Here is a 15,095-nt window from a genome sequence, read left to right as displayed (position 1 = left end):
TGCTATCTTCACAGTTAAGCTGACAGCCATCCAGCTAGTAACTCCAGCTAAATTTCAATAATCTTATTCCTACATCTTTTTAGAGCCTTCATTCATGTTTTATTTTACGCTCCTTAAAAATCATCTAATAGCACAGAACTTTAACACTATCAATATTCTATAGATAATGAAACTGGGACTTCAAGGCTCATATTTACTGCCTATGGTGTTACTAATAGTAAAATTATGTTATGGGTTAATACCTGGGTTATATTACCTCATTGTAGATCTCTGAGTTTTAGAATCATGGTTATATTCAATTTTCAAAATGTCATTAATGGCATCACAATGTTTTCTAACAATGATTCAACATCATCAGATATAAAATAGTTTATTCTTTCTGTTATTCTGTCATATATAAATTAGATAATATTATTCTCTCTTACTAAGGAGCTACTGTTGACAAAACCAGTGCCAAACTAGGGCTGGATTCATTCAGTCAACACTTCTGTAACTAGATGTTTACTTGTGTCAGCACCCATTTAGTACTTTTTTTTGTGGGAGAGGGAGAATGGGGTTATGGAGGGGGTTGAATTCAGGGTGCTGTCCCTGAGCTCTTCAGCTCAAGGCTAGTGTTCTAGTGCTTGAGCCACAGTGCCATTTCTGGGGGGTTTTTTGGTGGTTAATTGGACATAAGAGTCTCACGGACTTTCAGTCTGGGCTGGCTTTGAACTGCAACCCTCAGATCTTGGCCTCCTGAGTAGCTAGGTGTCTTCCCAAACCCTTTAATCAAACTCAGGCAGCATTGTTTAAATCTTCAATAACTTCCAACAATTACAGTGGTCTCCAAGTTAATGGGGTACAGACCTCAATGGGAAGTCCTGAAATGATTGGTAGTACAAACTTTTTTACTTTATGATGGTATGAAAATATACCTATATAACTATTAGGGTTTTTTAACTTTCAATACAATATTTAATTTAAAGGTGTCCAATACATTATTATAAAATAGGGTTTATGTTGGATGATTTCTCCCAACTCTAGTCTTACGTAAAAATTCTGAGCATAGTTAAGGTTGGTAAAGTTAAACTATTATATTGGTATATTGGATATACTGAGTACATTTTTGACTTACAGGATTTGTAAATAATGATGGGCTTATCAAGGTAAAAATCTATTGTGAATGAGAAAACACATATATAAATATATCTTATTACAAACCTATGATACACTTATGCCTTCTTTTATAGTTTTGAAAGCACTTTACGGTCTCTCTTTGGCATATTCAAGGTGCTAGTATCATTCCTCTTTGTTTGAAGACCAATATTGAAGAGTTGTTTGGTAAGGGACCATGTTTTAAGTAGAATGGTGCCCACCCACTACATATTAGATTGTAGGTTCAGTTCTTAGGGCCAACAACAAAATGGAAGTTTCCTGGACACAACCACAGTAACACTGAAACAGTTTAGTAATAGAGTCCATTCCCAAGTGACTAGACACTGGGCAGTGACTACAAGGACACACAGAGAGGAATGGTTCCCCTTAGGCAAAGTGGTTGAGGACAACATGGCAACATACTACCTACCTTGGTGTACAATTTAAAATGTAGAAAATATTTTTCTGGCGTTTTTCATTTCATATGTTCAGGACATAATTACCAAGGTTTCTGAAAACCTAGAAAATGAGATCATGTTTACAGGGCTACTACTGCAATCCTATTTTTATATTTTTAATGTTTGCAGCATGTGTTATCTTGTTATGGGAAGAGCATTTGTGTAATCCTACATGCCCCCCTCTTTGAAAGAATTAATAATTACTGTGTAAAATAGGATGGAGTGGTGTTTGAGATTCAAAGCGGTTATATGAATCATTGATTAAAATCCTTTAGGGAGCAACCTCTCATAATTCTAAGGCCTGCCAAAGTCTACAGGGTAGAAAGAAGCCTGCCTGACTTGTGTTGAAATATATCCATAGAGAGTCTTAAAGCTCATTGAACCTACATATCCTTCTCCAGATTCTGATCAACACACAAGAGAATGTATGTATGATAACATGACCTTTTATCACTTCTCCTTCCCACTACTAATGTCTAACAAATAATAGGAATCATATCATAAAAGTAACAACAATAAAAATAATAACATGCTGCTTAAAGATATTTCAGCAACTGAGCCTAAGACAAGATAATTGTATTTAGTAATGCTTATTTAAATCAAATCAATTAAACTAAAAATATTAGTTTTTCAGCATTTCCCATTATTGGAGAATATACCGAATTAACAATAATTGATTCTCAAAGAATGTTCAAGGTAAGATCGTGAAAGATATCATATTCCTGTTTTAGCTAAATCCACGTTCTACATGAGTCCTGAATCACATTTCTCTCATTTATCCCTTTTATGCAGTAAGATACTATAGATTTATAGAGGGGAACAAGGCAATTAAACTTGAAAACTGCAGTTTCCAAGCAGTAATTTATTATGAATATGCCTTTCAGGGATGTTAAGTTTATACTCATTTTTATATGCCTGGAAGATAGAGTTTGAGAAAAATCAACAAATGCATGCATCATATACCTGACATCAGTACTATTATAAATTCTGCCAAAGAGTATTTTTATGTGATAATAGATACAAAGTCCATGAGGATTGTGTTCTGTTGTTCAGCTGCCTTTGTTGCCAATTATTGTAAAGTTTTACTAACCCACTTGCAATGCCGGAGGAGAGAGGTAGGAGCTAAGGGCGCATTATACAGATTGATTTCTTGGCTGCTGCTGGGTGCCAGGAGGAGCCGTTCTGGGCAATTGCTCATATGCTTGTAGGGTTTCTAGACTGTAGCTTGCTCTAGCCCTTTGTTGCTGACTGTGCAAGCAATGATTGCAGAAAACACAGAAGTTTCCCTGTCATAGGTTTTCTCCATTTCATACAAAATGCAATCTTGCTACAATTCCACTATGTGGAAGAGTTTGGAGATGGAAGGAGGAGTAATTGGCTGCTTTTGAAGAACATATTGTTACACCAAAGAAACCGAAGGAAGAATTACAACCCTCAGTTTAATTTTACCAGTACTGATACTCAGGGACTTTATCTCTTAACAAATGTATTGTGGCTGGGCATTTGAGGAAACAATGTTTATATATTACTAAGCATTCTCTTCCAATTTAAGACACTCCTACTGATGTGCTACCAAGACTGCTAAAGAAACTTGCCACTGTAATTTCTTGTGGATGGAAATGTAATTGTCTTGCTAATAAGACTTCATTTGTTCTATCAAAATAAATGAGAATTTCTAGAAGGTGCTATCAATTTTCCAGGACAGTGTAGTGAAATGAAATTGGTCTCTGAGGCAGATATTCATGTATGCAGGGTCTACTTCCAATACAAGGAAGCTTCTAGAATCTTGAGGTTACTGTTCCCAAACAGCTTTCATCACCAAGTGCTGCCATCCCCACTTCTGAAGAGGGGAAAGAAGAGGTTTCTAAACTACCCGTTTGAATGTGTTCTCTTATGTATAACCTTTCTTGTCAGTGATGGGATAGAAAACGCTGGATGTTAGATTTCTTATCGTCCATAAAGCCTGGCACAGGTTTAGTACAAAAAATTTCCAGGAAGTTTGTCATCCCACATCCCTCGAAAATTGGCTTGGCTTTGCATCACTCTGAAGTAATCACATTTGTGTTTGCTGACAAACTGATAAAATATAAACAGGTAGTTATGTCCTTTTATCCAGATAATACTGATTTTCTGGTGTTCTTTCATAGTAGGCTAAGAAAATCAATTATTCGATTATTGGGAAGGGTGAGGGGAGGGGAATGGGGACAAATCAATGAGAAGGGGTATCAACGTGTGAGAAGTAAACCACCTGACAAAATGTAACTAACTCCTCTAGCCGTTATCCCCATAATAAACTTTTAAAAATCAATTATCTTGAAAAAAGTACCAACTAGATATTTTTTAAAACATGTAAAAATCTTGCTTTTGAGCTAAATAAAATTCACAGTATTTAATAGTCACACAAATCAATAAGTCCCGAATAAACTAACCCAGATATTACTCTCTCTCGGTACATTTGTTGGGCTAAACATTATAATTTCTCAAAACTTTTTTCTGTGTAGGAATCCCGTTTTGTGGCTGGGAACTTTGGTCCGTTCATGTCATTCTGGCTATTCAGGGAAATCAGCAGGTCACTGATAGAGATCACTTTAGCCCCTTTAGTCTATACCCGCACTTGAGACTGAACACCAGCAGTAGCAGTTCAAGTCTTCATCTATCCTACTCCATTTTTCTGCCTTCTCTGATCTTGGTCAGGACTACATTGGATCACGGAAGCCCTTCAATTCTTTATGACCAGTGATTCTCTAGCCCATCAGTGAGAAAATCAACAGGCTCTAGCTTCCAGTCGGGCAGGTGAACTAGCTTCTCAACTGATCTATTCTGAACTGGTCACATGATTCTCCACAGGAGCCCAGAAATTGCTCTTATAAGACATAAACTGTCTTATCACATAAATACAGGAAATATTTTCAATGCCACTGCCTATAGAAACATTATTTCTAACACTTAACAAAGGTGGAGAGTCCTCCCCAAACTAGAACCCAAGTCTACTCAACGATGACTTCCACAATCATTCTGCCATGAAGACCTACCCGACTTGTGTATGTTTCCTGCATTGATGAGTTCCTGTCACACCATCACAAACACTTCATATACTTCCCTTCATGTGGCACTCACGGGATCCCTTCAAAATCTAACTGGAAGAAGAACTGTTTTAGGAGTATTATTTTATTCCCTACATCAGATGGCAACTCATTATCTAACTTGGGATATTCCCATGGCACTTAATTTCTTAAAAAAAATAGGTAACTCCATAATCATAGTATTTTACACATCTTTTTATCTCCATCTCTTAAAATTGCACAATACAAATAAATGCACCATAAATATTTGTGAAGAGAATAGATTACTCTTAGTGAGACCAAAAGACTCATATAGTTTTTCCCTTAATGTGACTTTGGCTTTATTAGACAAGGGAGAAAGAGCTAAAGCATGAGGAAGCAAAGGTCTCACGAGAAGCATTTGAACACTCAAATTACGTGTCTTCTTAGTTAAGTCCTAAGGCCTAGTCTTTTGAGTGCTGAATACATAGAATTTTATTAGCTACTGTTAAATGAAGACACTCAAATAGATTGCTGTTATTAATCTGTTTAGTAAGCACTGATGAAATACTACCAAATATTATAGATTTTCTGGATTACATCTGAGTGATTAGCACCTCATACATATCAACCATTGTATTGTACATTTGGATTTACTAAACAGCAAGTCCATCATTAATTTTTATTCAGCTAAACAATTATAGTCTGCTATTTGAGACTTATTCTGATTTTTATGTCTTTAAGTGTTCAGTATTTCTTGAATATTCCTCTGCTTCGTCATTTGAAGAAGCATTTATGAGCATCTAATGCAGTTTCTATACACGGGGCAATAAATATTTTTAATCAGCTGTATTCTTGGTAGATCCATTGGTGGAAATATTTTACTTTTATGAATTAATTTTGGGAAGCAGAAATGTCAGAATATTTCAATTTTTAAAATATCCCAGCAGATGGCAGTATAGTTCTGACTTTAAAATTAAGAAAAAAAATGGTATTGAGTTGGACATTTCAGAACCTTTAATCCATTATGTTATTCTAGTCACAAACAAAAAGCTCTGCAAAACAGAAACAGTGTCTTATCTTGTGAACATATAAGAACATGTCTTATTTCTAATTGCTCTTCAATAGTCTGAGCTGAATATGTTAGAGGAGGTGAATTCATTTAAAGTGCCCCATAAATAGGTATAGAACTTTTTACAATGAAACCATCTTGAGCTACAAATATATGCTAATTGCAGCCTAACAAAGTATCTACAGGGATTTTCAGAAGTAAAATGTTCTTCTTGCTTTGCTATCTCTGCTATGTACAACTGGACCCAGAAAGATAAGACAGTTGGAAATTGATCTGATCCTGGCCAAAGTATGACAAAGAACACTGCAGGGAGTATTTGCATGCAATTTTCTGAGAACCTGTAAGTCAGGAACCAAAAGAGATGAGGGACCAAAATAGCCATTGTATTTCTCCATTGCCCAGTGTAGCAAAGCACTTAAATGCACTTCAAATTTTAACTCCTATATCTTACTTTAAAATGGCTTTCCTTGGCCTAATTTACTCTTCACAACACATGTCTCCACTGAAGTTACTTTATTTTCAAATAATAATTTGTGACTAAAGTGAATACTAGATGCTATAGAAAATATGATGTAATTGCTAATAGATCGTCCCATATGTCACAATGCTAGGAGCTACAAACAGTAGGAACTCAATGTGGAACCTCTGGTACTAATTTATTAAAGCTAAGATAAACAATCACAATTAATGTTTATGAAGAGATCCTCTTTTTTCCAAAATTTAAAATCCTATATATGCTTGGAAATGATTCATCAACTGAAGTAAATATTTGTTTTGGAAATTAAAGTATGTTCTTGTAAGGACCTAAAATACAAACAAGGGAAGACAAATACTCAAACATTACCAGCTTGGAAATTAAGTCTACTAGGCAAGAAGCTAACAGTTTATTTAATTTTGTTTTGTTTTTAAGGAAATGTCTCCATCACGTGCCCAGCTGGTTCAAGGCCTTGTGGTGCTGATGTTCTAAAATGTGTAGCCCTTGATTTATTCTGTGATGGACAAATAAATTGTCCAGATGGTTCTGATGAAGATAACAATCTGTGTGGTAAGGTCACCCCCCAAACTTGCTCTCTCCCCTCAAGGTTCAACACGTGCATGGATGCCCCAAAATCTCAGTTATCGTACACCACTGAAGAATGAGACTTACTCATAGCTATGTGGATCATTTACTACTAATGCTCAGTAGTTACACTATTTATCTCAACTTTATTACATAGGATTGAGCATGCTAATTGTTACAGAATTTCATTTGATGACAAAGCATTCTCTGATCTGCAATGCTTCCAATTCATCACTGTTTTTTTTAATGCTAATGGTTACAGAATTTCATTTGATGACAAAGCATTCTCTGATCTGGAGTGCTTTCAATTCATCACTATTTTTTAATGCTAATTGTTAAAGAATTTCATTTGATGACAAAGCATTCTCTAATCTGCAGGGCTTTCAATTCATCACTATTTTTCATCTCTGCTCTATTTTACTTTGGTCTGAATTCTTTTTTTTGTGTGTGTGCCAGTCCTGGGCTTGAGCTCAGGGCCTGAGCACTGTCCTTGGACTTTCTCAAGGCTAGAACTCTACCACTTGAGCGTCAGCACCACTTCCAGCTTTTTTCTATGTATGTGGTACCGAGGAATTGAACCCAGGTCTTCATGCATGCTAGGCAGGCACTCTACCACTAGGCCAACTCCCAGCCCCTGCTCTGAATTCTTATGAAAATGAATTCTTACTTAAATATTCTCACTTGTTACAAATGATTTTTTCATGTTTTTACAGTCTTCCATAATAATCAATATTCTCTCCCCCGTCCCCTCCCACCCTCCGCAAATAATGAGAGTCACTCAGTTTTGATTGTTGCCATTAATTGTCTGTTCTGGTTCTGTGATTCATACCAATGATTGTGGTTGATAACAAATATCCCAGGAGCACAAATCTGTGTTTCATTTTTATATTTTTATATTTTAGTATTCATTTTAAGTGGCTTTGGTTCCTATTTTGTTTTGTTTGTTTTGCTTGTCCTCGTGGGGCTTAAACTCAGGACTTGAACACTGTCCCTGAGTCCTGTTTTGCTCAAAGCAAGCACTCTACTATTTGAGCCACAGTGCCCATTCCAGGTTTTTCTCTGATTAATTAGAAGTAAGAGTTTCCCTTATCTTCCTGCCTGGGCTTATTTCAAGCTACAATTATTTTCTTAATTAAACAGCTAAACAGTTAATTCTGTACATCAAGCATGATTATATAATTTAAGTATGGTTTCTCTTTTTTCTTCATTTTGTAACTGGGATCCACGTAAAAACATTTACTTGAAATCAGTAGCTGTATAATTTATTTTCATGTGTAACTTAGCTTAGATGATTACCACAAAACTATAAATACAGATTAAGAAGTAATGGGGAGAACCATTTGGGTAAGTGTAGCCTAAAGTTCATTTTGGAAAAAATAAACAAAAAACAAAAAACAGAAAGAATGAGTTGCACATTTTGAGGGATGTGGTTTATAACCCATTTAAAAATTAACTATGCCTGCTATGTGGTAAGTACTAGAGTTACTGTTTGCTGCACTTCCCCTTCTATTATTTGATAGCTTTCTGCATGAAGTTCAATGGAAATGAAAGCCCAATAAGGACCAACATTTAAAGCACTGTCTTTCCACTTGGTGCAAATTTTGTATGATGGACAGTTGGTCTGCTTCCCAGTAGCAACTCAACAGAAGCATCCTATCCTAAAGAGACCTCCACTCAGCACTCCTGATTCAATTGTTCTTGGATATAATTCAAACCTACAAAGTTTAACTGCATACTCTGAAGTGCACTCAGAATATATTGGAAGAAAGTGCAGACTATGGAATATTTTTAATCTATTTTATATAACGAAGTTACTCACGGAAGAACAAAGTGATCTTTTATGTTATGGTTTTTTCAAGCATTTTCTTAACTCCTTCCAAAGAGAATATGATACAAGTGTGCCATCATGAGGTAACAAAGATGATGATGATTTTGCTTTCAAAAATAACAATATATGTAGCCAAGTAAGAAACATAGCACTAAGGCTATATGATATTTGGAAAGGCAGGGAAAATATATGTTAGAAGAATCAGAAAATTTGTCACAGCTATTATTTAGTCAGCATCCTAATGAATTTCTAAAATTTTACAAAGATATATCAATACAAATCAAAAATTAGCCATAAATGTTGTATAAGAGTGATTGTTTTATCCCCAAATAAACTTCAAAATAAAGAACTGGCTGGACTTTGATGGTTCACTCCTGTAATCCTAGCCACTCAGGAGATTAAGATCAAAGGAATACAGACAAGAAAATCTGACTCTTATTTCCAATACACTATCAAAAAACTATTAGTGTAGCTGTGGCTCATGTGGTAAAGAACTAGTCTTAAGCCATGAGGCTCAGGGACACTAACCAGACCCAGAGTTCAAGCCTTAGGAATAGCCCACAAAAAGGAAGGAAAAAAGGAAAGAAGGAAGCTAGGAAGGAAGGAAGGAAAAGGAATTATTTTTCTGAGCAACATAAACTCATGAGATAAGCTTCAGTATTACAGATGAATTAATTAGTAAATCTATTTTAAATGCATATATCAAATTGCAGCATGACTTATCAGTGTTAGAATGGATTTAAGCTTTAAAATTCAGCATCACCAAGCACGTCACTTGGTCTCTTAGGCCTTTTTTCCTCCTCATTTTCCATTTTCCTTTTTTTCATATATTTTTTATTGTAATTAATAGAAGGGTTACATTATATTCACCAGATAGAAAAGTGCATTACTTCACAAACATTGATACCCTTTCTCATAATTTTCCATTTTCTTTATTCCTTTTCCTTCTTTTATTTTTTTCATGTTCTATTTTAAAGTTAGTATTGTATATGTTTGGGGGAAATACATTTAAATCTTTTGTGAGAAAACACAATGATAAATTTAATTACATTATTATTATCCAGTGAACATATAAGAATACAAGTTCTTTTTATTGTAAGTATATTCATGTTAGTCATTAATAGTAGAGAGCTTAAAAGCCTGAAACCTAAATTTTTGGTAAGAAAATTACTACCTCAAGACTTTGCCTGTCAACCTATATTCACAGAACAATCCACACAGCACATTGAAGAGACATTTTCTCTATATGAAATTGGCCTTTGATCTCTCATATTTATTTACTTTACTCCAGCTGTGAGCTCTAATTCCGGTTGTGTTATTAATAGAGTGCATTAAAGTTGATTTCCTCTCACAGCTTCCTATTTTTCAATGTTTGGATATTTAGATTACTGTAACATATAGCTGACTATAGCTAAAACAAGATTTCTTGAAATTGTTTCTCTCTTCTGATTAGAATTACATCAGCAAGAAAATTCACTTTTTAGCTGACCTATGTGAAGAAAACATGCTGACTCACAGCCTTTTGGCCAAGGTGCAGGGCTAACATTAAGTTGACAAGTGTCCTCTTCATTTGCATGTCCCAGGTCTGTTAGGTGTCTAACAGACTTGCTGGTGGGAAGTTTTGATTTGTCTATCTGGAGAATTCAGTGGGCTGATTGAACCCACAGTAAATAATGAGTGACTTCTGCTTAGAATTCAGACCCATTGGATATGCAAACATTTCACATCCTCCTATGGAATGTTGATATTGACAGGTTTCTTTGTCTACTAGTCTGATCTTATTTGTAGTAGAAAAATCTACAGAGCAATAAGCCACAAATATTTAATCCATCTCTGTGTCAGATATTTTCAGCCTGAAAGCCTATTATTTTTATTTCATTATTATATGTAAAGTTGATATATCTAGAAATAGCCCACATTTAAATAATGTAATATGAAAGGTATTAATACAACATTCTGTCACGAAATAATATTTTCACATTCTGTATATTTCCATTGTAAGTAATTAATAGTGATACAATTTTATTTTTATATTGCTAAGGCAATATTCTATCTTGGTTTGCTTGCAGGAAATTACCAGAGGACAATTATAACAGACTTTGATTATGAATTTACAAAGAAGATGTTGTTACTTCATAGAGAACTAGACAGACAAACTGATCATATTCCTTAGGACAGCCTGACATGATAATCTCAGTAATGTTTTTATATATATCCATCACCTTTTCCATTTAGCACCTGTATCATAGTGGACAACGACTGGACATTGGGCTGTAACTTTTCTGCCATCTTCTTTGTCGCCCAAATCCTTCACAGGACCTCTTTCCAAATGGCTCACAGACAAGTGAAGAATGCTCCAGAATGTCTTTTTAGAAACCACATTTTGGAGTATTCAAAATACTGTTGTGTACCTCAAAGCTGTTGCTGATACCTTTACCAAGTCATATATAGTAAACGGGTTTGAAAATTATTTTAAAAATCCATCAGCTTTGAAAAATTATTTTGCAAATTTTTCTCTAACTTATATTTCAGTAGTTATTTGTGTATATATGAAGCGGTATAGTAAAATAGTTGTACATAAATCACAATTCAACAAATCAGTTTATACACTACAGTTCTTCTTGATTGATGTCACCTATTTCATCATTTTCCTTTATCCCTCCCAACCCACATCCTCTCCTCAGTTTTCTTAATTGCATGGGATATTCATGAAATATTATGACTATACTCGCTCCACTTCTCTTCATTTGTCTCTATTTTCATTTTGCTCCACAATTTTCAAGTTCCAGTTTCCTGGTATACATTTGGTTGTACTGTGAGTTCACTTTTTTTTTAGTTGGTTGTGGGACTTGAACTCTGGGCCTGGGCATTGTCCCTGAGCTCTACAGTTCAAGGCTAGCATCTTACCCCTTGAGCCACAGAGCCATTTCCTGTGAGTTCATTTTTGAAGAACTAAACCATTTGAATTTCCCCTAACAAATACTGTATTGTATTAGATTTTCCAAATTCTTAGCTTTGTCTTGTTTGTTGAAACAATAATATACATTATATTATTATATGATATATTATTATATGATATATTATTATATGATACATACAGATATATATTATATATTATATGATATTATTATATGATACATACATATATATAATTTTAGCTTCCTGCTTATTGTTGTGGATGTCTATATGACTTATGTCCTGCTTTCAAGAACAGAACAGGTGGAGTATTTTAAAGTTCCCTGTTCCTTTGTTCATTTACACTCTCCCACACTCTGTTTGCCTGCTCAAAGAGTGAGTGATGTCAAGTAATGTCATCTCTTCTTAACACCTCTACCTCATTAATAGGAAATGCAGCCTGGTATGGTGTGAAAGAATGTGTTGTTCTGAATTCTTACTTCCAAACTGGGAGACGTTGTGGTAATCACTTAACATCTCTAAATCCCAAGATGACTTCTGTCTCACTCTAACTGGAATTTTTCTGCAGTCACTGCTTGTGATGGCAGATTTTTGCTGACTGGATCTTCCGGGTCTTTCCAAGCTCTCCATTATCCAACACAGGCCACATCACCAAGTATTATTTGTCAGTGGATTATACGGTAAGATGCCCACTTTGATGCCCTAGGCTTCAGGCTTAAAATCTATCCTGATGTAACGGTGTACTGCTTTGAATAGTATGTTTCTTAAAATAATTATTGTTTTCATTAGCTCTAAATTAACAAATGGACAAACTTTCCAAGATGTTGGACTTTAAAAAAATTATTCTATTTTATTGTGATTTTTACATAGTATAAAGGATTGCAGTTCCCTAAGTGTGTTTTTTTTTAACAATGCAATACCACCCGTCGTTCTTCCCATTTTCTCCCTTCTGTCCCTGCCACAAGCTTCATCATTCATTAATATATAATGTGCAATACTTTGTCTAATAAATAAGACCATCTTACAAGGCGGGGAACAAGTTTTATTTTTCCATTTATTATTTTTGTTATTCTTTTAAGTTATGTAAATAATTTTATAACATTTTCTGAAAGCAAATAATGTACTTTGTGGTGAATTTATAGTTTTCTTTTTTTAGTTTATTGTCAGGGTGATGTCTAGAAGGGTTACAGTTAAATCCGTCAGACACCTTACTTCTTGAACATTGACACTGCTTCCCATGTTTTTTCTTCCACATTCCCTCCTCAATCCCATTCCAGTCATCTTGTTTTTCCCTTCCCTATTTCAAATAAACAAATTAACATATATACAATATACTAGGTATATTGTATAGTCAGATACAGTAACAAAATAAGATAAATCATAAGGTGGAAAAAGAAAAAAGAACCATGCCACTTGTGGATAGGAATGGGAGAAGGAAACTGGGGTAAAGCAAAGGAACGGGTGAAAGTGTCCCTATGAGAAGTGTACTTATTACTTGAATTTTGAAATGGTGACTCCCTCTGTATAATATCTCAATGATAACAATAATATTTTTAAAACCACAAGATTATAGTCTTCTGTTAACTCATTATCATAAGTGCCTCGGGATTTATTCCTTTCCTGAGTCACTAGAAGGCAGATAATATCACTCCTGTCTTTCTCTTCTATGCCCTGCTATCTACTCTGAGAAGGCAGAACCCTCTGGACTCAAAGGTTCCTGAGTATTGTAGGTTGAAAGCCTTATCAGAGGTACTCACTCATTTATGGCCTAGAGACACTAAAACTGTGATTAAAGCAGCAGAAATAGTTCCTTTTCTCCCCTTTATTTCTTCAGCCCTTGTCTCTTCATCTTTCCTTCTGGATTCCCTACATGTCTTTAAAACAAGCTAATTCCACTCTCCCTGGGCAGAACAAAAATATTCCAGTTACCACCAAGAGCTTTGTTCTCCCTTTTCCTGGAGGAGATGAGAAGCCTGTTGATTTCTTCTTTATTGACCAAAATCCTGTGAATATTCAATAGCTATGAGACAGAAGATCCTAGATCTATTTCCTTAATTAAAGGATCTCATATTTATGAGCTCCTTAGAATCACAGTCCAAGTCACATCTTCTGACAAACCTGCCCTACATTCTAACACACATGCTGGTAGTTTCATAGATGATTTTAAAAAGTACCATATAATAGTCTCTACAAACATTGAAGAATAAAAGCAGAAATGAATTTAATCCTTGTATTTAAGTGAGACAAGTTCTTATAGACAAGACAATAAAGTAGTAACTAAGATATGCACAGCATGATCAGAATAAGGAAAACTTATATAGATTAGAAAAATTAATGCTGTTTAGATGTCCATACCAACCTACATGATATGCTGGTCAAGGTACATCTGCTTATTTTAAAATAAAAGAAATTAAAGACTTCATATGAAGAACAATATGGGAGACTTCACATTTCCTAGATTTCAAAACACATAAAAATACAATAGCTCAAACTGTATACTAACTGAACAGTAGGCTGAGAGAAAGTTTTGCAAGCATATTCAAATGTTCTTCAACTACACCATCAGGACAACACAAAAGGAAAATGCCAATTTCCTCAATAAATGTTGAGAGAAACCTGAAATGAATGACAAAAAAATTGAGAGTAAAAATAAAGAAAGAAGAAAAAAGTGAAACAATGCAATCAGAATCTTATCTTAAAATTTACATAAAAATTTACACAGAGTGAGTTAGAAACTTAACTGAAAAACCTAAAATAATAAAATATACATGAGTAGAATGACATCAGACTTACAATGTTCTACACAACAATGGATGCAATAAAAAAGCAATCTGAGCAATAAGAGAAAATATTTGCTAAACAAGTATCTATAGTAGATAAATAGCTAAAAGACATAAACCATTTCTACAACTGAATAGAAAACAAAAAAAAAAGATTTAAAATGGAAGAATATTTTTAAAAGGCTGGTGCTGATGTCTTGTGTTTTTATTCCCAGCTATTTGTGAGACTGAGAGATGAGGATCACATTTCAATGATAGCCGAGGCAGAAAAATTCAAACCTGCAAAAAGATGTAACTGGAGGCATGGGTCAAGTGATGAAATGAGAAAAAAAAGCCAACAATAACTAAAGGACCTGAATTTGATACCTAGTATTGGCTTATACAAAGTAACATTTTTCCAATGGTACAAAAGTAAAAAGAAAAACATACATGAAAACAGAAATGTTCATGTTACAAAATCCTTAGGAACATAGAAATCAAACATGAAACATTACTCAGACTTTTTGATGGTCATTGCAACAATTCAAAGTAACAGTGTAGGTCAGAATGCAAAGACACTGGAGCCTTCTGCCTTGCTAGGAAAGTAACACAGTATAATTATTATGCAATTTCTTTAAAATATATAATCCACCAGGCTTAGTTTTGAGTATCAAAAAATAATAAAATTAGGATGTCAAAATGATATATATTATCCGCAGTTCATGTCAGAATTATTCAGAGTATGCAAGAGTTGAATATTCATCAGTAGAAGGGATTAAGAAATTCTTATATTCATTTTATAGATACATATAAATATGCACTGCAAC

The 15,095-nt window shown here is 34.5% G+C and overlaps 1 protein-coding gene across 1 annotated transcript in view; it reads left to right on the top strand.

The window, feature by feature from the left end:
- The window catches only part of Tmprss15 (transmembrane serine protease 15), a 93,699-nt gene that overhangs the window by 17,118 nt on the left and 61,486 nt on the right, over positions 1–15,095 (top strand). Inside the window, exons 7-8 of the mRNA XM_090333295.1 lie at positions 6,616–6,750; positions 12,078–12,189. Of these exons, the coding sequence (XP_090189421.1) occupies positions 6,616–6,750; positions 12,078–12,189 (247 nt within the window). The remainder of the gene's footprint in view (positions 1–6,615; positions 6,751–12,077; positions 12,190–15,095) is intronic.

This window comes from Megascapheus bottae, chromosome 1, assembly GCF_031878675.1.
Source record: "Megascapheus bottae isolate mThoBot1 chromosome 1, mThoBot2.hap1, whole genome shotgun sequence".
In the NCBI taxonomy this organism is placed as follows: domain Eukaryota; kingdom Metazoa; phylum Chordata; class Mammalia; order Rodentia; family Geomyidae; genus Megascapheus; species Megascapheus bottae.
Note: the sequence above shows the minus strand (reverse complement) of the source record. Positions and strands in the feature narration are given on the sequence as shown.